At 36.4% G+C, this 21,021-nt stretch overlaps 1 protein-coding gene across 1 annotated transcript in view; it reads left to right on the forward strand.

Moving 5' to 3' along the window:
- The first annotated feature begins 347 nt into the window (after nucleotides 1-347).
- Nucleotides 348-21,021, forward strand: part of LOC145768354 (uncharacterized) — a 61,107-nt gene continuing 40,433 nt past the window's right edge. Inside the window, exons 1-7 of the mRNA XM_082579831.1 lie at nucleotides 348-573; nucleotides 8,555-8,752; nucleotides 9,625-9,705; nucleotides 10,233-10,346; nucleotides 10,977-11,047; nucleotides 12,934-13,093; nucleotides 17,546-17,694. Of these exons, the coding sequence (XP_082435957.1) occupies nucleotides 348-573; nucleotides 8,555-8,752; nucleotides 9,625-9,705; nucleotides 10,233-10,346; nucleotides 10,977-11,047; nucleotides 12,934-13,093; nucleotides 17,546-17,694 (999 nt within the window). The remainder of the gene's footprint in view (nucleotides 574-8,554; nucleotides 8,753-9,624; nucleotides 9,706-10,232; nucleotides 10,347-10,976; nucleotides 11,048-12,933; nucleotides 13,094-17,545; nucleotides 17,695-21,021) is intronic.

Genomic DNA, 21,021 nt, shown 5'->3' on the forward strand with positions numbered 1-21,021 from the left:
ATACATATTCATACCCAAAAGCAAAAACAAGAATAGATAGAATATATATAAACAACAATACCTTGAAGCACTTTGAAAACATTACACATCACACAAATTTGTACTCAGACCATAATAATGCACCAACCTTATCATTAAGCTATCACACACACATAAAATGGGATCAACACACATATAAAGTAAATAACTCCATCTTTCAACATCAACATGTAATATCCGAAATAGAAACAACATGGACCAATTGGACAATAAGAAAACCAAACTTTCAAAATATACTTGAATGGTGGGATAAAGGAAAAGAAATACTTAAAAATAAGCTGATAGAGCTCTCACAGCAACTTGCAACGATGCAACGAGAAGCATATGACACAGCAAACCAACAACTCCAGATCTTAAACTCTAAGATTGAAGACGAATTTCATCCAAACCTAGTATCTGATCGAGCAAAATTTACCGATGTTATTGAACAATTTCACAATAACACGCAAAGAGGAGCACAAATTCGCTGTAAAATACCTCAAAACGATTCAGAGAAAACAAGCAAAGGATTCTTTCATCTTGAAACGAAAAGAGGTAAAAACAATACTATCACCGAACTACATACAGAGGACAATAAAGTTGTAACCAACAAAAATGACATCTTAACAGAAACACACAATTTTTACCATAAGTTATGGGGAATTGATGGAAAAATTGATCCAACTGAACAAGATGAATATCTAAACATTTTGAACCACACCACAATACATGCAGATGAAGCACAAGAAAATGAAAGACTAATAACAAAAGATGAAATTAAGATCGCAATTGATACATTAAATAAAAATTCAGCCCCCGGCTCGGATGGCCTCAGCGCAATCTTTTATCAAAAATGTTGGCACATTTTGAAATATGATTTACTTGAAATGTATACTAACTGTTTTCTAAAAAACACTATGACAGTAACGATGAGAGAAGCCATAGTTAAACTTTTTCACAAAAAAGGAGATAAATCATCGCTGAAAAATTGGAGACCAATCTCATTATTGAACACGGATTACAAAATTTTAAGCAAAATCCTAGCCAATAGAATCACCCCCTTAATGAAAACACTGATTCAACCCAACCAAAAATGTGGTCTACCGAACAGACGAATTGAACACGCTACAATGAATATTCAAGCAGCCATCGAAGCAGCAAAACTAAAAAACAGAAAATTATATATAATGGTAACAGACTTTGAAAAAGCGTTTGACAGAGTGGAACATTCTTTTCTGTACAAAATACTGCAAAAAATTGGATTTAAGCCAGTGATGATTTCATACTTAACTCTTATATACTCAAACATCTCTAGTCGAGTTGAAATGAATGGAGCACTAACAAAAAAAATCGACATTAGGCGAGGCATCCGACAAGGATGCCCTCTGAGCATGCTCTTTTTTATAATATGCGCCAATGTACTCACACGCCGCATAGAGAGCAATGCATCAATAAAAGGCTTCTCCATAAATAAAAAAGCAGTAAAAATCGAACAATACGCAGACGACACAACGTTTATCACAAATAACCTTAATTCTATTACTGAAATACTTAAAGAATTAAAACTTTACCAACAAATGTCAGGACAAAAAATTAACGAAAACAAAACACAAATGCTTGTATCACAACCTGAGTTACAAAGTGAAGTACAGCAACATTACCCACATATTCAAATTCAAAATGAAATAAAAATCCTTGGAATCTGGCTAGGAAACAACAACAAAAAACTAGACACTCTTAACTGGGAAAAAGTGATAAAACAAACTGAAACGACTGCCAACATTCATAAATTTCGACCACTCTCCCTTCTAGGAAAAATCACCATAATAAATACTCTCCTCGTGCCTATATCTCTTCACATGGGAAGGGTTCTTTACCCACAAAAAAAGCATATCCAATCCTTAAACAAAATCTTATACAATTTTCTATGGTATACATCTCCAATTGAGCAATTAAGCAGAACAAAAATCATTGCAGAAGTTAAAAACGGAGGATTAAGAATGATTGACATAGAAACAAAATTTCAAACCAGTAGAGCTGACAGAATTAGACACCTGTCCACACTCGATAAAGCTACAGAACTATGGCATGAGTGGGCAAAGTACAATCTAAACTATAAAATAAGGCACATCAACCAAAAATTATATAACCTAAGTGAACCACACTCTGATTGCCCAAATTCGTTTTATTCTGATATTTTCCGCACTTTTCTCCAACTCCGAAAACACAATCTTGACTGGACTGATATATCATATAACTCAATATACACAACCCTAAAAACACAAAAAGAAACTAAAACTGAAATTAAGAGCCAAAACAATGAACCAATAAGCTGGTCAGAAACGCTCCTTATGAAGAAAAATATCAAACCATACTTTTCAAACTCTGACATATCGATCTGCTATCGAATAGCACATTCAGCTTTTAAATGGGGCGATTTTTACAAACAATCTAACTCATGGCGTTGCAGCCAGAACAAAATTACTCAGTGCAAATTTTGCAAAATGGCTGTCGACAATATAAAACACCTGTTAACTGAATGTACCTTCACGAAATCAATTTGGAAAAAAATAGAAAAGCTATATCATTCAATAACAAAACAAAAGATTAAGCTTACAACTGATATAATCCTATACAACCATTTTCCAAGCAGACAGGCAGACAACCTACTGATTCTGCTGATCCTAAATACAGTTAAGAGTACCATAATTAAAAAGAAAATTTCACTAGACATTGGAGATAAATATATGTGGGACAACAAAAAATTTACCAAAACAACCCTCTGGGTTATTAAAACAAAAATTAAAGAATATCTTCAAAATGACACCTCTGTAATACCGACGCCCCTTACAAACTCCCCACACTGTAGCATAAGTCGAACATGACAACCAAGAACCCACTGTTCTCGAAAGAATTCTGCTATTAATTGTTATCATTTGCAGTGTATGTACCTGACTTGTGAATTTTATGAAATGCGCCATAGTAAATGATACTTATTCACACATACCATCTGCATGTAGCATCATTGCACTACAAGAGAGCAATGAGGCAAAATGCAGATCCTTCTTCGTTTATGCAATTGCATGCATTACATTATATTCCTACTTATTGATTTGTTTATTTTTGGCTACAAATGTGCGTTGTGGGACGCACAGTAACATAGACACTTTTATTGTGACTGGTAATGTGTTACCTACCTGCCTGCGCAATGCATCTGATTTAACGTCGAACACAACAACGCCTTTTGGCATATGCATGATAAGAATATCTTTTGGGCTACTATTGTATGAACGTACTTGTTAGATGACCGTTATTGTGGAGATAAAACACTAGCCTCAAACATAAAAGTGATATCATAGCTACAATGAATTTCCAAATCTATCGCATGCCTTTGATCTCTTAATACAGGTATAACTTATACTGTGCAACAGATTGGTATCAATAATATGATTGCATTCACCAATTGCTTCTTTTGTATTGTTTACTGTACAACTGTTTTTACTTTTCAATAATAAAAAAAAAAAAAAAAAAAAAAAACAGCCTCATGGGCGAAACACGTGTCTATCGCTGTCTATTCGATGCTACAATCGGCTGCCAAAATAACTTATTCCTGTAAATTTTACCGTTGGCTTAATCTTACAACTAATTTTTACGAAAGACGTAAAAGAATTTCATGGTCTCAACAATCGCCGACTTAAATCGTTATTGAAATGGGTAACCAAAAATACCACTTTTCAGTTCAATAGAAAATACTATAAACAAATAGATGGTGTAACAATGGGAAGTCCCATTGCCCCACTCATGGCCGAAGTTTTTAATGAACTACGTGATAGACCAAGCTTTACTTCGTACTACCTAAATGGAAAAACCAACCTTAATTTGCCGCTATGTGGATGATATCTTCTTAATTTTTCCAACTTCCTCTTCTTCGTCAAAGTTTTTCAAATTAATGAACTCCATAAAAAAAGAAAAATCTTTTACAAATCAAGCAGAAGTTGACAAGTGTCTACTGTCTACCTTTCTTAGACGTTCTAGTTAGTAGAACGAATGAAGGTAATATCAACACCAATGTGTATCGAAAACCTACACACACTGGACATTATTCCCTTTGGTCAAGCTTTGTTCCTTTTCACTACAAACGTAATCTTGTTAATTCTCTTCTTTCCCGAGCTTACCGCATCTGCAATTCATATTCTTCCATACACCAAGAATTCGAAATCATTAAAAGGATGCTTGGGCAGAATGGCTACCCCAGAAAAGTCGTAAATAAATGTATTGCAACTCTTTTGAACAAAGCACACAGCACTTCATCCAGTCAAAAATTATCTAAAGATCAAACTCGATTTTTAATCTTTAACCTGCCGCTTCTCGGTGACATGTCATACCAAATACGCAAAGAACTTCAACATTTAGCATTTCAACTAACCAAAGGAAAATTATCCATTCGTTTCGTCCACAAAACCACAGATCTTTCAAAACGTTTTAATTTTAAAGACTGCCAATCCAAATTATCAAGCTCCAATGTAGTGTACCAACTGTCTTGTTCGTATGGAGCAAATTACATTGGAGAAACAAAAAGGAATCTATACACAAGAATTTCAGAACACAAACCGGACCATCAAAATTCAGAAGAATCTGAGGTTGCAAACCATTTGCGCACCAATGCAGACTACAAGATTAATTTTGAAGAAGTTGAAATACTAGGGAGAGGATAGGACTCAAGGAAATTGAAAATTCTGGAAACGTTATTTATCAAAGAAAAATCTCCGCAATAAAACTTGGACTTGGTATCTGCACCATTATATTTATTTAATTGTTGAACTGATATACCGTATAGCACTTATTCTGACTTGTCAAACCCATCTCGTTGATCCAGTAAATTCTAACTTGTTTTTCGTAAAGTCTTATCGCAAAATACTGACTTCTATTACGCATCATTTCATGAAAAAACCTGACTTCTATTACGTTTTTCACTCTCATAATAGCTTGTTGATGAGTCTTTGTGACGTCAGCCGCAATTTAATTTAAACCTAAGCGGCATCAGGGTTTGCTTACATTTATAACACTGAAGATGAAGACAGTATAGTTTTCGAAACGTATGTTTGCTGAACATGAGTTTGGTATCTACATTTTGGGCTCTTTATATTTTGATTAAACTGTTTTTGTTCTAAGTGTTTTTAAAACAAGTTCATTAACCGTTTATTAAAAAATACGTTTGCTTTTGGTTAAAATTTATTCTAGAACAAGGAGCTCTAAAAACAAAATGTTAAACATCTATATTCTATGCAAACATTACTGCAAAGTTTAACGGTAATTTTTTTCCAGTATTTAAGCAGGCTTCTGCGTACCTGCATTATGAAGAAGTGTTGTGTTTAAACGATAATTTTCGTAAGGTAACTGACGTTCATTGTCCTTACTTCATGTCACATTACATGGAAATCTTATTAGCTTGTAAAATAGTTGGTCTGTCTGCACTGTCTAAGTACCAAAGGGTCGGTCAACAGTCTCAATACTTTATTAGAAATCGATTTCATGAGAGGCCGTAGCCCTCACATCTTCAGTCTCTTATGAATGAAACAAGTTATGGTTCGTGCGAAGAAATTGAAATATACACACTATGACGTAATAAGAATAAAACAAAGGCGTGAATGCCACGGGAATAAATAGTAGTGGAGTCAACACTAGGTCAAAAGTAAATAAATAATTGGTAGAAAATAGACAAATTAATTATTTCGCAGCAGGTGAAATCATGGATTGAATATTGATGGTGGCTTTGATCTTGTGAAGCCACTTGTCCTCACAAGCGTCAAGCAGGTCCAAACTAGGTTGTTCAAGAAAAGTAACACTGAAATAGTTGGACAGAGGCGGTTTATTGCTCAGATCATGGAAATTGGTGAAATGCTTAAGTAAAGCTGCACTGTCATTATTTTTAGAGAGGTCAAATTTATTCCAGATATTACGATGGCCTGTCCAACAAACAGAAAATTTATTCACAGTTTGGCCGACGTACTGTTCCTTACATACGTTACAAGTTGCTACATAAATAACATAGTTACTACAATCTAATTGTTGCTTGAGTTTAAAAACTTTATGGGGAGTGTTCAAAACATTAGTGTGTTGAATCATAGACATATTATGTGTGCCGAAATTCCCACAAAGGGCGCAGTGTCGACAGGGTCTAGAAGACCCGCATAGCTCCGACTGTGCTGTATCCTTCGACAACTTTTTATAATCGGTCAGCTGATTACCAATGGTTTTAGGTCTGGTATACGTAACCAGATCCTTGAAGACCAACTCCACTTCCTCGTAGTAAGGATCGGGAAACGCTGGGGCAAAGTCCTAGTAGGCCAACGGAGCTCTGGCACTAGCAATGGCCTGTGCTAGTCAAATCATGGCTCAACATACCTCATGAATATTACAAAGATAAAGTATAACAAGAACAACGTAAAGGGAACAATCCCTTTGGGAAGTTCCTCGCTCGGTAGGACTCCAGTTTGTGGGCAGGCTGGACCAGATCGTCACAATGCTACTGCCCTACAAACAACACAGCAACAGATGAAAAAGAAACTTAGAAAAAAATGGAAAAACAAAACATTGAAAATTGGAACATGGAACGTTAGAACACTTTACCAAAAAGGAAAACTTGATAATATCATTGAAGAAATGGAGAGATTGAAGATCAGCATTCTTGGTTTGGCTGAAATGCGTTGGAACGATAGTGGGCAAATAAGGAAGAATGGTTACAATGTAATTTACTCAGGAAATCAAAAACACTGTAATGGAGTTGGAATAATGCTACACCCCAAAGTTTGTGCTAATTTGTCTGGGTTCTGGGCAATTTCAGACCGTGTTCTTCCCATAAAACTAAAGAACTTACAACATGAAATTAGTCTAGTACAAGTATATGCGCCAACAAGTACTGCTTGTGATGAAGAAATTACCACATTTTACGGCGACATTGAAAGAGCTCTACAAAACTGTAAACACAACAAAATACCAATTATAATGGGTGACTTCAATGGTCGGAAATATTGCTCATGGAAAAACAACTGGAAACAACGGTTTAGGATTCATGAATGAAAGAGGCACAACATTGATTGAATGGTGTCACGAACAAAACTTGTACATTGCCAACACCTGGTTTATGAAAAACCCTGAAAAACTTTGGACTTGGAAGAGTCCTGATAATCACACGAGAAATCAAATTGACTATATTCTGACATTTCAAAAATTTTGAAATACTATCACAGATGCTTCCACAATTCCTACAGCCGACTGTGACAACGATCACAACCTATTGGTTGCCAAGTTTAGACTCAGACTACAAAAAGTTAAGAAACTTAAAAAGAAACAAAAAATTGATTGGAACTTCTGCAAGGATATTAGCCTAAGAAATGAATATCAACAAAAATTCCAAAATGAAATGATCAGCTCAAAAATCAACAACAAAAACGCAACGTCAACAGAGGAAGACATAAAAAATAAACAGAAGATGAACAATCGATATCTGGTCAACGTAAGAATGATGTGTTATGACGCAAAACTACTGTTGGTGTAAGCCAGTGGATCTACCTTTTTTCAGAGCGTCCCTTTTTAAAAGATGTCCATAGTCTGGCGTCTATCACGACATAATGTCTGTACTAAAGAGGATGAGTTATACCGTTAAGTTGTCGGATTTTGCATTATAAAATTGTACAATTATGAAATTAAAACTTAAACTCAAAGAATATGGTAAATCTACTTAAAAAATGCATTCACGTTTTCATTATTACTTCAAGCAAATAGAGACAGCATTTAACTTAGTTTTTAAATAGAACATGCATATTATGCCCCAGGAAAATTTGCAGTGAGTAAAATATCGTTACACCTTCTGAGTATTGCGCCCACTATAACGCCCCCTGAGTATTTCCCATCCTCTAATGGTCAAAGGCGCTCCCTAGGAAGTTGTAGCACCCAGGTTAAAAACTGTTAGTGTAGGATATGAATTAACTTCAGATCACGCCAACAAACTTGACGTCATAGAGAGACATCTTGCTTATATAGTTATGCTCGAGCAACAAAATACTCCCAGCAAAAACAATCAAGGCTGTATACACAAATGTTTACACTGTGTTACACTAGTAAAAAATTTGAGTATTTATTCAAAATATTTTTCCGCCAAATGCTTTCTTTCACAAAAAGGCTCACAATCTGTCACAGTTATGTCACAATCTGCCATCTGGCTACTTTATCGCGTAACCTCTGCTCAAGCACAAGATGATTGTTTCACTTTGCAAAGCGTGGTAGGCGTTTCTTCTATTGAATTACAGTCTCCTAGCCTCGACAAAAATGTTAAATTCTAAACATGTTGCATTTTATAAAACATTATTTACAAAAGTTGACTGAAATACATTGTTCGCAGAATGCGTACAATAAAATTCGCTGTATTATGAAATACCTAGAAATAGTTTAAATCGTAGTATCGTGCAGATCGTAGGTGAACATTGTAATGTAATAGTAAATAAAGCAAACATTTTACTAATTTTTTCATCTTCAGGTGTGGAATGCACCGATCTTCGATCCTCCATTCAATCCATGAATGGAGAAATCGTAAACTACTATCCTGGCCCCTATTACGTCAATGCCACAATGACCCTCAGATGTCGCAGTTTTCACAACCACATTGGAGCCAAAACAAGAACTTGTCTCAGCAATGGAAGGTGGAGTGGAGTCGACACAGTTTGTGATAGAAAACGTTGGTTTAATTTTTATTTAATTTGTAAAAGTTTTCCATTGCTTCTTTGTAGTCGCTTACAAACGATAGTATTTCAGCCTAACATTGAAGCAGATCTGTTTCTAAAAAGCATTCAAGTTTCTGAGGTATCACGTTTTTGCAGATTTTATAGGTAGTTATTTATTTGTTTTTTGAAGCGTGCACCATTGATTAATTGACTTCCGGCAAGGGTCTCTTGTCTAGTTTGTGGGTCGAAATAACTCCAGATCTTGCTACCCACGGCACGACAAATTAACACCACAATGACGATATCAGCTTTATAGTCCACAAAAATCCAAGTCAAGCCGGAAAGTGACCCGCGTTGGCAATTAATGGGTTATTCTTCAAAACACGAACAGTATATGGTCTAACTGTGCAAGTTGTATATCCACTGCAAAGTGGCAGAAGTTCCCATATTGACAAGAAGACAACGAAATGACCACACGATCTTCTAGTCAATTGCCACACGACAAAAATGATAATTTATATTGCCTACTGCAAAGTGGCACAAGTTCCCATACTGACAAGTAGACAACGAAACGACCATACGGTCTACTAGTCAATTGGCACCCCAAAATTTGGTTCTGTAATGTCCTAAATTGAGGAATTAAATTTGTTCTATGGCGATAAAGTTAATTATTAGTTAAAATGTTTTGAAGCACAAATATTTTTTGAAGGCCAGAAATAAAATTTTCACCTGCAATGCACAGCTTTTTGTACATTGAATCGCATCTCGAGAAGTTAACCCCGAGTGTATAACTTATTTTAATCTCGAGAGTATAATATGATTTGTTTTAATTCTTGTCTAGTTTAATTGATAAGATCATACTTATGTTCATTTGCATTGCGAATAGGTGGAAAAAACGAAACTCCTCGTTGCCCTCATCCAGGAGTGCCTGTAGGAGGACGCTTGATTTCTTCCAGGAGTTACAGAAGTTTTGGGGTTGGAAAAACAGTTCGATTTAAATGCAATTCGAACTTGGTGCTTGTTGGTGATGCAAAGCAGACTTGTTTATTTTACTTGAAGTGGAGCGGAGGGGCTGCCCCTCAATGTGTTGGTAAGCTAACGAAATAAAACTTTTCTTACATAGAAAGTGACGTTTGTAGTTGCGATAAATATATTTTTATGATTTGTTTGATTATAATAAAACTAGAAGTTTCAGATAGAAGAATTTAAGATGAAAAACAATAAAATAAAATGAAAACTGATTTAAAATACAGAAATGCTGTATGTTTGTAGGAAAAACCCTACATGTTTACTAAATTAGCTTTGTAAAATAGTGGAGCATAATCTATATCATATATTTCCAAAATCAGAACTTCCGAGCTAATGGCCATGTGCGTTACTTTGTAGATCCTCGTGTGAGAGATACCGCTTTGGAAGCTTTTGGAAAGCTCTCTCAGAGTACTCAGAACATTTTATCTTCTCTTCCTTCGGTTGGACGATTTATTGGAACAAAAGAAAAAGCGAGCCACGAAATATATTTTCTGTTTGATCTTTCAGAGAGCGTGAAGGATGAAAGCTTAAACAACTCCCTCACGTTTGCTGTGAAACTAATTCAGAGGGTGAGAAGATGTCAACTTTAGTCAAAGAGAATGTTTGTACTTTGAAACATCTACAGCACTATAGCATTTTGACGGTTATAGGTAAATTGTTCGTAAAAAGTTGTTCGTAAAACAATTGTTCGTAAACAGTTGTTCGTAAAACAATTGTTCGTAAACAGTTGTTCGAAAAACAATTGTTCGTAAAGCATTTCTTTGTTTACATCAAATTTCAACTGCATGCACAAAAAAATGCTTTAGGAAGAATTGTTTTACGAAGAATTAATTTTACGAAAAAATATTTACGATCAATTGTTTTACGAACAATTGTTTACGAAAAATACGTCGGACACCCATTTTGACTTTTCATTTTACACATATTTGTTTACAGTTAATTAAAAAAATAGAATATGTACTTAAAAACACTTGTAGGATTGCTGGTGAAATTGAGTGAATGCGTCAGATGTTTGTAGGTACATCCTCTTTTTTACTTAAATTATTTGTATAAGATAACTCATTTCGTCTTACTGTGGAAGAATTTGGTTGCTGTTTCGTATCCAGGAAAATTCACAGTTGATATGATTTAGAATAAATAGACCGGAAAGCAAGAAAATCCAATCGTTGTATCATTTTTAAGGTTGTTTGTTGTCTTGCAATAACACAGCTGAATGCTTTGGATATGGGTTGAACCGGCGTCCTATTGAACGTCGTACAAGCATTCTTAGCACTCAGCTGGTAGATATTCACTACAACTGGACAGAAATGGGAAAAACCAACTGAAAAAGGTGATCTGGTACTATGACACTTTCTCAAATGGGCGATCTACCTAATACAGAAAGCAATATCACTAAGAAAATAAATCAATAGCTTTTTTTCCCTTGGTCTGAACCTTAAAACATTTGACCAGGCTAACACACACAACAGTATTTCAATAAGATAAATATGTCACCTTGTCACTTATTCTGCCGCATTGATTGCTTTAAATTTTTGCACAATTGCAAGTTTAGCATGATGATGTAATAGAAGCATTTATTCTAGATTTCACCGACATAGTATTTCTATAATCCTCTGCTTAGTAAATTTTATTTGAATTTTCAAGTGTTTGCCATTATACTTGCTCAAGCTAAGTCAAATTGAAATTACAATATTCGATAGTTGCGTTTTGCTTAAACTATGAAGAGAAGAAAAGGCAGAAATAAAGAATTGAATATGAAGGATTGGAGGTCATGAACAGTTTTATTTATTTAATTAATTTGTAATTTTTCGTTTGTTTTTGGTCCATTTATGCTGACATCTATTGATATTGTAGGCTAATTCTTATTTCGACTCAGTTGTGCTGACATCTATTGATGTAGGCTAATTTTTATTTCGACTCAGTTATGCTGACGATTCTTAATGGAAGAAAACCGGTTCAATAACATAAATTTATCTTGTTGAAATACTATTGTGTGTGTTAGCCTGGTCAAATGTTTTAAGGTTCAGACCAAGGAAAAAAAGCTATTGATTTATTTACAACTGGACAGCCAAGGAATGTTTTTTTGTATTCCAATACAGTAGTTTCAAACGTTAATATGAGTTGAATAATAACTAAAATTTATTTCAAATTCATTGCCATATTTTCCTCGGCCAATATAATGAAATACTGAATGCATCTACAAATGAAAATAACGTAATAATATGAATATATGCATTCAACAGTAATACTTGCTTATATTTCATTGTTGTTTGAAAAAAAAAACTTCTTGCGCTGTGTGACCTTGTCTCGCAAACATAGCGTAGCCTACTTCGAAGCTAACTACACTACGGTGCTGGCAAAAGATTTAGAAGATTTTCAAATTTCATCCAGTAAATCGACTCTGAGACAAAATAATAGACTTACACAGTGCTATTTTTCCAGCATACAGATATAGTATGTTAGCCTAACCTGCTCTTTTGGATATAAGCAGCAACATGCTACCTTTGCCTGACGTTTACTACAATTTCATAAGCAACTTCCCATAAGGAGTCAAAATGACTCCTTCTGGCATCCGATGTAATTGTATTTATTGTATACTTTGCGTACGCGCTTGTCATTCAATCAAAGTAATAAGCCCTTAAAATGATTAACATTCATGGAAGGGATAGCCCTTGAAAAAAGCAGGTGTGAAAATATGCGTAAGTAAAGCACCCAGAGGAGTTATTTTGACTCCGTTGGGCATTCCAGTGTTAAGTATTTTGTATGTGAATTATTCTGTCTACTATGTATTCTGTCTACTATGTAAAGAACTGTCAATTAAGTGCGTTGCTCAAGTGCACATCCCGAAAGGCAAAAGACGTAGTCCTTGACAAATGGCGCTTAAAAGTAATAAACCGTTTTCATGTACCTGTAATCTAAATTCAATGGTAAGCTCGAATTTCATACAAACGTACAAAACCAAAAAAATGTGCAGCCTTATTTTTTCCATGTTTTTTTTTTACAATTTGACTTATTCTTTCTATTTACCACGTTCAGTAGCGGATATGAGGGCTGAGACGCACTTGATCATATGCCTCTATAAAACTAAGAAAGTACATGCACATTTTTTTTTACTTTAATTTTTCAACTCACAAAATACTCTGTTAAAAGCATTCATCCTTCTCAGTTTTATAGCATCACATCGTGCATTGAATGTAGAAATGCATTCAATCGGGCATATGAAGAACTACTTGCCTTGGCTGATGGCAACGCGGAAAACTTTATCTTCATAGAAAATTCAAATGTAATTTCTGAACTACTTGATCAAGTCACTGATGCCAGGATAGGTTGGTCGTATTTTGAACTTTCTTATTTAATTTAGTTTGTCAATAAGTTTGCCAAGGTACAGCGTTTGTGAATTCTTTATGTAGGCTACATTGTCGTAAAAATTCGTTGATGCATTACTGTAAAATACTGTAAATATCACATAACATGAATAGAGTATTTGTAAACATCTAAATTTTTTAACTGTTTTTGATTTATTTCAGGTATGCATTGTAAAGCTTGAAAGTGCAAACTTATTTTTGCTTTACTGCAATTTCGATTTCGACCCCTGTCATAACTCCTACCCCTGTCATAACTCTTTTTTCTTCGGTAATTACCAAACAAATTTCAAAGCACGAATTAACTCTCTGGCTGAGTGCTAGATGAGTCACAATTCACAATACTAATGTCATTGGGTCTTACTGAGAATTGACATTTTAAAGTGGCTTATGCTTACTGGAGCACCATGAAAGTCTGCCAGACCTTCTTGTGCAGTGCATAAAATAGCTTTCTTGACATTAATTGTTTGTAAATAACACAACTCAACAAAAATGGTCTATGATAGGGATGTCCAACCTGCGGTCCGCCTGAGATTTTTGTGCGGCCCGCTAATCATTTTCACTCCAAGCAGTATTTTGTACTTTGAAGCTTAGCCTAATTAAAATGTTCCAGTCAGTTTTTAGGGGCGTAGTGATAGTATAGTATGGGAATAACAGGATTATAAGTCCGATTATATCTAAAGTCCGATGGCTTAGTAAATATTCAGCAGCCACCTTAAAAATATTTCAATTATTGTTACCCGAAATAAAACAGTTCATGGAGAAAAAAAAACGAAATGTGAACTTGATAGAAAAGAAAGAATGGTTGAATGATTTGTCTTTCTTAGTTGACATCACAGAAGTGCTAGCTGAGCTCAATTTGCATTTACAAGATAAAGTTCAGTTGTATACGTAGTTCAATGTTCGAGCGGGCCTGGCTCCTTCATCAGAATGTGTGTGTGGTGCCACGGAACAGACTGCAGACCATGTCATCCACCACTGCCTAACCCACCGGCCTCCACACGGTGCGCATGGTCTGAGGGTCCTGGACGACGAGACTGCTGAGTGGCTGAAGATTTCCTGCCCTCCAATCTTGCCTGGAAAGATCGCTCAAGCGCCATCATCACCAGGAAATTAAAACTTTTCATAGCACAACTGAAAGCAGGCGCAATTGTATGTTTTCGTGGTCTATCTGAAAGAGCTCAAAGACTGTTCTATAAACTATGAAAAGTATGCTAAGTTATGTGAATTACTGGTTTGCTTGCAGAATTGAAGATTTGAAGAATTGAAGATTTGCTTGAAGAATTTACAGTCATAATTTCTGACTTCAAAAAGATGGAAGCTGAATTAAAATTATTCCGTGACCCAGTTTCATTTCAGTGTGATAAAGCGCCACTCGAATTCCAACTTGAACTGATTGACCTGCTAAGTCGAGAAAGTTTGAAAACTTTCCACAGAGAACACACTCTTCCTTTATTTTATAAAGAATTACATTCATGTAATGAATTTAATAAATTAGTTTGTTTGTTCAGAAAATTATTGTGCATGTAGGGTAGAAGTAAGCAGCACATACTGCTGCGAGCAGTTATCTTCACCCATGAAAAACATAAAAAACTGCAGAAAGAAATAAACTGACCGACAAACACTTAGCAAACATCCTAAAAATCAAGACAACGTCCTTTAATGCAAATGTTGATAACATCTTAGCTGGAAAACAATGTCAAAAATATTGTAGAAAAAAATTTTGTTTCTTTCTATATGTGTGTTATTTGTTCCTATTTTCAAAGATGAAATTAATGGTTTTTAATTGTTCCTTTATATAACGATTTTTCTTTAAATTTAATAGGTTCTGCGACCCATTGAATTATTTCAAGTGACAATGCGGCCCACTATAATCAAAGGTTGGATATCCCTGGTGTAAGAGATGTTTCATGAGTTTTGAGGTATTTTTAAGACCCTGGATCCGAATATGGCATTAAGTTCTTCCAATTAGCTCTATTTTTTTAGGATATTTGTGTTTTAATTTTAGAAACACCGGATAACCGCATACATATAGGCGTCTCAAGGAGTATCGTAAATTCATGATATTGTGATAGAGTTGATATAAACTTATTCCAGAAGGAAGATAAACCTCATTCCAATTAGAAAACTATAAACCGTATCTTCATATCACTTACAAAATCCCATGCTTGGTATGGAGTAAAAGAGAGAGTTAAAGAGTTATTACAACAATAACAAACACTTTTTTGACTAATTTGTCTTACAGTTTGATGAGCCAACCAAGGTTTGATAAACTCTTTATTTCAGCTTCTTGTGCAGTGGACTATACGTACAGTTCTCAGTAGCAGAGGTAGTCTATTGCAAGGGAGATGATGGACAAAGATGTAACTACGTGTGCTTAGCCAAGTGCATTTACAAAGACAAAAACATAACATTCCTTTGTCATCTGACATTTCCCTTCCTCTTAAATCTCCTCCTACGATCAGAAGAAAGAACCAGTCGAGACTCTTTCCTCCACCGCCTTTCTCAGCTGTCCTAGGTGGTAGGGATGACTGATTGCAGCGGTGGGACTCACTAACTCAATACGGTTGTAGAACATCTTTGAAAAAGTTTAGACAGCCAAGGGTGTAACAACCCATCTTTAGCCCGTCCCTCTCACTAATCTTAGACGCCCCGATGCCAGAAGAGTGATTGCAGCAGGGAAATCTTGGTTGAGCGAGCGTAGCAAGCGAAATGTTTTTGCAGAAAATGAACAAAATTGTAAAATGACAAGCCAAAAAGCGCTGCACAAAATACATATGAGTGGCCTCCCAGTTAGAGGTAAGCCCCGTCGGAGGCTTGGAAAGCCGTAAATAAGGCCTTGCGTGATTTAATAGCTATTTATTATCGAGCTTCTGTAGTATTTTTTTTTAAATTTCTAAACAGTCAAAAAAACATTAGCCTAAAATAATTAGGACCTTAATCAGGCATGCAGCCCCCCCCCCCACGGCCTGGGTACAGGAGGCAGTTAACACGGCCCTACTTCGAGGTAAAACTTGCGGACCAAGGTAAACCTTATACTCCCCAAAAAAGTATACAAAACCTGTGTAAAGGCAATGAGGTTGTGGAAAAAATAAACTTGAACCTAAGGTTTGGAGGGAACCAGAGAATCGCCATAATGACTGTTATTTTTGAATAATGAAATTATTACTTTTCAATCACTACACGAAAGAAGAACGAAATATCCTTATTTGATATAAACGACATGACCAAATTTTTTCTAGTCCTTACATCACTGCCAGGCCTTCAAAGATCTTGACAGTAAAGAACAACATGAAATAAAATGTAGCCTAGTAAAGTCAGCAGTAGTAGTTGCAACTACTATGCCGGGAGTATCAACTTGTAAATCTCATCGACTCAAGTCATTCACTCAAGGTAAACTTAGTCACGTCATCACAGACCTAAACTTGTCGAAACAAAACTCTAAGGTGTTTGCATTGGCGCTGAGACAATACCTTTATTAGTAAATCATCATCATTATTAATGTTCCTTCTTCGTATGGAGGGTTGGATACAATGCGCCATTGTTCTGGACCATGAGCTGTTCGTACTACACTTTCATAACTTAATTTTGTCCTTTTAGTGATGTTTGTTGTCCAAATCATTCTTGGTCTGCCTTTGTTTCTTTCACTGTTTATCTTTCCTTCTATCACATTCAGCCTGTGGTAGCCCACTGCTGAGTGAAGGCCTTCCCCTTTTCTTGCCAGTCCAGTCGATAGTGTATTTTCATGTACGATACCATTTTTTTGTGTAATAAAGTATCCTTGACCCTTTATAGTCACTTTGCTTTATAAGTTAAATACTGTAAATGTAGTTAAGTTAGTTTTAACGCAATTTAAGGTTGTTTGTTAAAACCTAACTAACAAATGCAAAAAAATAAATAAGTTGACGATTGACCCTTCTAGTATGGCCGGAAAAGCGGAGTTTCGAATCCCATCAATCGATTAATCTGCTTTAAAAATTTAGCAATATTTGCCAATAATTAGCATCGAGACTGTAAGAAAAATTTGTCTTGATCAAGACGCTAAAGCTGCAAATTCCAGAAAAAAAATTTACCCGATTTGGAAGTTTGGTTTAATAGTAATTGTGCTAGAATAAGACAAAATCGTATTAATGGCCCTTTGACTTTTAGCCTATTCATCATGATATATATAAAAAAAAAAAAAACTGTTATTTTTATCATGTTTAGTCAATTATGAAACTATAATTTGAAGTTATCTAAACAAATTCGAAAAAGAAACTTCATTTTTGGATTCAGTCCCCAAATATACCCCAAAGCCAATGAAATATCTACTGGACAGAAATTGAGTTGACTAGTGTAATACTTGTACTCACGAAGGCTATCAAGTAAAATGGAAACGGATTTTAAAATGGTTTTTGAAATATTATTTTTTCAAAGACTTTAGCAAATGTGGTCAAGGTGGAGATGTAAAAAGCATCAGAAGGCAAGCCTCCCCCGGACAAGTGATCGGTGGAACACGAGTAGTTTCTACTCGATCGTGGCCGTGGCAAGTTCTTATTACTCTCTTTTCTGAAACAGTTGTTGAAGTAAGTACAATTATTCATTCCCGTCACAATATTTTTGATAGCTGATTTATACAAACCGACCTAAGCGTATGAAATTGCTACACGAGGTTATTGCAGTAATAACAAATCTGGACAGCTTTCCAGTTGCATCCATAAAAGAAATACTTAATGACAACAAAACTTCAACAACAACAGGAAATTTCACTTCAAGTCTCTACCAGTATGCAGAACTTCCTTCCAAAAGGTTTTTATAATGGGCAAATATACCCATTATGAACACAGCCATAGGAAACTAATACTTAATACTTAACGTTCACAATATCTAACTTTACTTGTCTTTAAATTCAATGACATGATTGTTCTAATGTTCAACTATTTCACTGATGTGATGCAAGCTTTGTTTGGTAAACACAAGAGGGTTATATCACGCAGTTAACTTTATAGCAGTGGTTCCCAAGCTTTTTGTTACGTTCCTCCCTTTTCCCAAACTGGAACTATTCATAGTTGTGTTGTTTTGTAGTTGGTGGCACAAACATTCAATGAGCTCTTGTATAAAGTCTCTTCGTGATATATGGTTACCAGTCGACTTTATAAAAAGGGCACATGCGTTGATTGCCGCTATATCGAGGATGTTACCCCATACAGCTAATGGCCACCTCCTGGAAACTGATCGCGTACTGTACAAACGAGCCATTTGATCAAAAACGTCGACGCCGACTTTGTTCTCATTGTAGAAACCGATCACACATGGCTTTCTGGCAGCCGTGGTGATGTCCACATCTGGCGTAGAATGCATGGTGGAAAACAGACAGACTGTTTTTTTGCTTTTGATTGGTACTTTACAAAGGTACTAAAGTGTGTGAAATGTAAACGTAAAAACCTTGCTGTTGCTGTGTTACAAATCAAAGACTTGCTGTTGCGTCATAATGAGTGAATTTCGACACGCAGCTATTAATAGCAAAAGAGATTTAGATTTAAAATAGGGTTAATAAGCCAATGCAATACAATGTAAAATGCTTTCTGGTGTCCTATAGGACACTGTGGTAATTCTAGGGTGTAAAATCAATCAACAACCATGAAACCCTCTACATCTGACTCTCGAAATGTTAACCATCCAGATAAATTCTGTTACATATGCGCCTATGCGGCTTATACATTGCAGTGGGCAATAGACCACCAGTGACGCCACGCATTACCGAATGGTATGCGAAATATTTTGAGACCAAGAACAGAAGCTGGGCTCCTCACATCGTTTGTGCAGACTGTTCATCAAAGCTAGCTGCGTGGAAAGCAAGACAGAAGAGAAGTTTGTTTGCCGTCCCCATGGTGTGGCGTGAACCCTTTAATCATGCATCTGACTGATACATTTTTTGCCTCACAAAACTGCCCCAAGTATTGAATAACGCAAATCGGGCTGCCATTGAGTATCCCTCATTCCTCATGTTCCCACTGTAATACGACTTCTGCAGCATTAATGATTGATTGATTGATTGATTGAATCTTTATCCTCGGACTGGGAAAGCTTCTTGCAGAGCTTAATCCTGGTAGTTTCGCATACTTGTAGAGGCTTCGGATCACTGACGCAGGCCCGGTCACCGAGATTGACAGAGTGAAGTTTCCGATTGTTGAAGTCTTGTTGCCGGGGAACTATTCCATCCATTAGGTGCCGCTGAATGGAGAGCAGTCCTTAACATGCGTTGCTCAAGCGCACACCCCGAGAGTCGAACCAGCGCCGCTTGATCTTGAAGTTTCTTCGTTCCAGAAGTGACGCGCTAACCAATTGAGCTATCGGGGCGGCATTGTGCTGATGACCTTGACTTATCCATTCCTGTATATCCAATGACTGAACAAAGTGATAGTGACTCAAGCACTGTATCAGATTCTCATGCGTCCTCATCTGACTGCTATGAACCCAGACCACGATGCAACCACCACGAAATCTTATTACCAGAGTTTAACGATTTGGCCAGAGCACTGGAGTTGTCAATGAGACATACAGAGTTACTTGCTTCACGGTTGCAACAGTGGAAAATTACAGATTAAGCTGTCACTGTTTGGGGTGTTCGTGAACGAGGAAAGGAGTTCATTGACTTTTTTCGAACAAGGTGATTGATGATGGGTCCAGCTGACATTTTGCAATGATGTTGTGGGACTGATGGGTGATAATCGCCGATAAATTTTATTTCGGATCAACACACAAGTGGAAAGACCATGAAAAGTAATAGTTTTACTAGCCACCTAGTTAATGAAACTAAAATTGAAACAAGTTCTTCTTCAGTGCCTGAAGTGCGTGTGCACAGGTCGGTGTCAGGGGAGGGGACACTCCCCCCCTGCAGCGACGGCCCGGACAACACAATAATTTTTAGAGTTGAAAATTGCAATGCAATGAAATGCATGCAACATTTCTCTTGTTGTTTTTCTGCAATCGGCAATCGCGAGTGAATTTTACAATTAAAATGTAAGCGCACAGGCACAGCTTTCTTTTCTTCTATCGAGTCTTCTAAAGTTCGTTGATACACCACAGATTGACACATTCTTCCGCAACGGAGTTATACATTGACAGGTCCCACCTACTGCACCGGGTGGCAAGCCGAGGGCAAACAAAAAGGTGGTCTGCTGTTTGGGGCTCGGTGCCACATATACATGCAACTGGGCCCGTGTCGTAGCCCCATTCCACCATTGCAGACTTAGTGCGTCCAACACCGGTTCGGAGTCTTTTTCACAGCTTCCTTTGAAGCGAATCGAAAGAAATTGGCAAGTGATTTGTGAAGTGTTGCAATACGAGGCCGCTTTCAAGTAAGCATTGCAGCAGAAAGAGAACTCTGATTGGAGCATTGTGCATTTTACTGCACGTTTCAAGATCAAGACTCTGGAGAATGGGATTTGATTGCATAGGCTTAGATTAGGGGCGTAGCAAGTTAAAAGTTGTTCCTATTTAAAGATAAAAAAAATTAGCCATGCAGTATGTATGAAGTAGATAGGCTATGTATGACCGTCGAGAAAAGATGCAAGAACAATACAGTAGACCTATAGTTCAGTGCTCTCGCCAAAGCGAAAAAATTGGGGGGGGGGCACCTGCACAAAGTGAAAGAGCAACAAAATGTTAACCTAATGAACAAGTCATAAAAAAGCCGGTCACCTAATAAACGCCATAAGTTTTCGTGGGGCAACAATATTATGAATGCCATCATTTTATGAGGTGGCGCAAACTGGACGACCTTTCGATTTTACATCGGAAACATGGTCTTTCGCGCCACCTCACCATCAACTATTTTATTCTTGTGTTTTATTTTTCTCGTTGGAAGTGTTATTTTTTAGTAATTGTCGTAAAAAAATAAAATCTCTCGT

This window comes from Aplidium turbinatum, chromosome 4 (assembly GCF_918807975.1).
Source record: "Aplidium turbinatum chromosome 4, kaAplTurb1.1, whole genome shotgun sequence".
Taxonomy (NCBI): domain Eukaryota; kingdom Metazoa; phylum Chordata; class Ascidiacea; order Aplousobranchia; family Polyclinidae; genus Aplidium; species Aplidium turbinatum.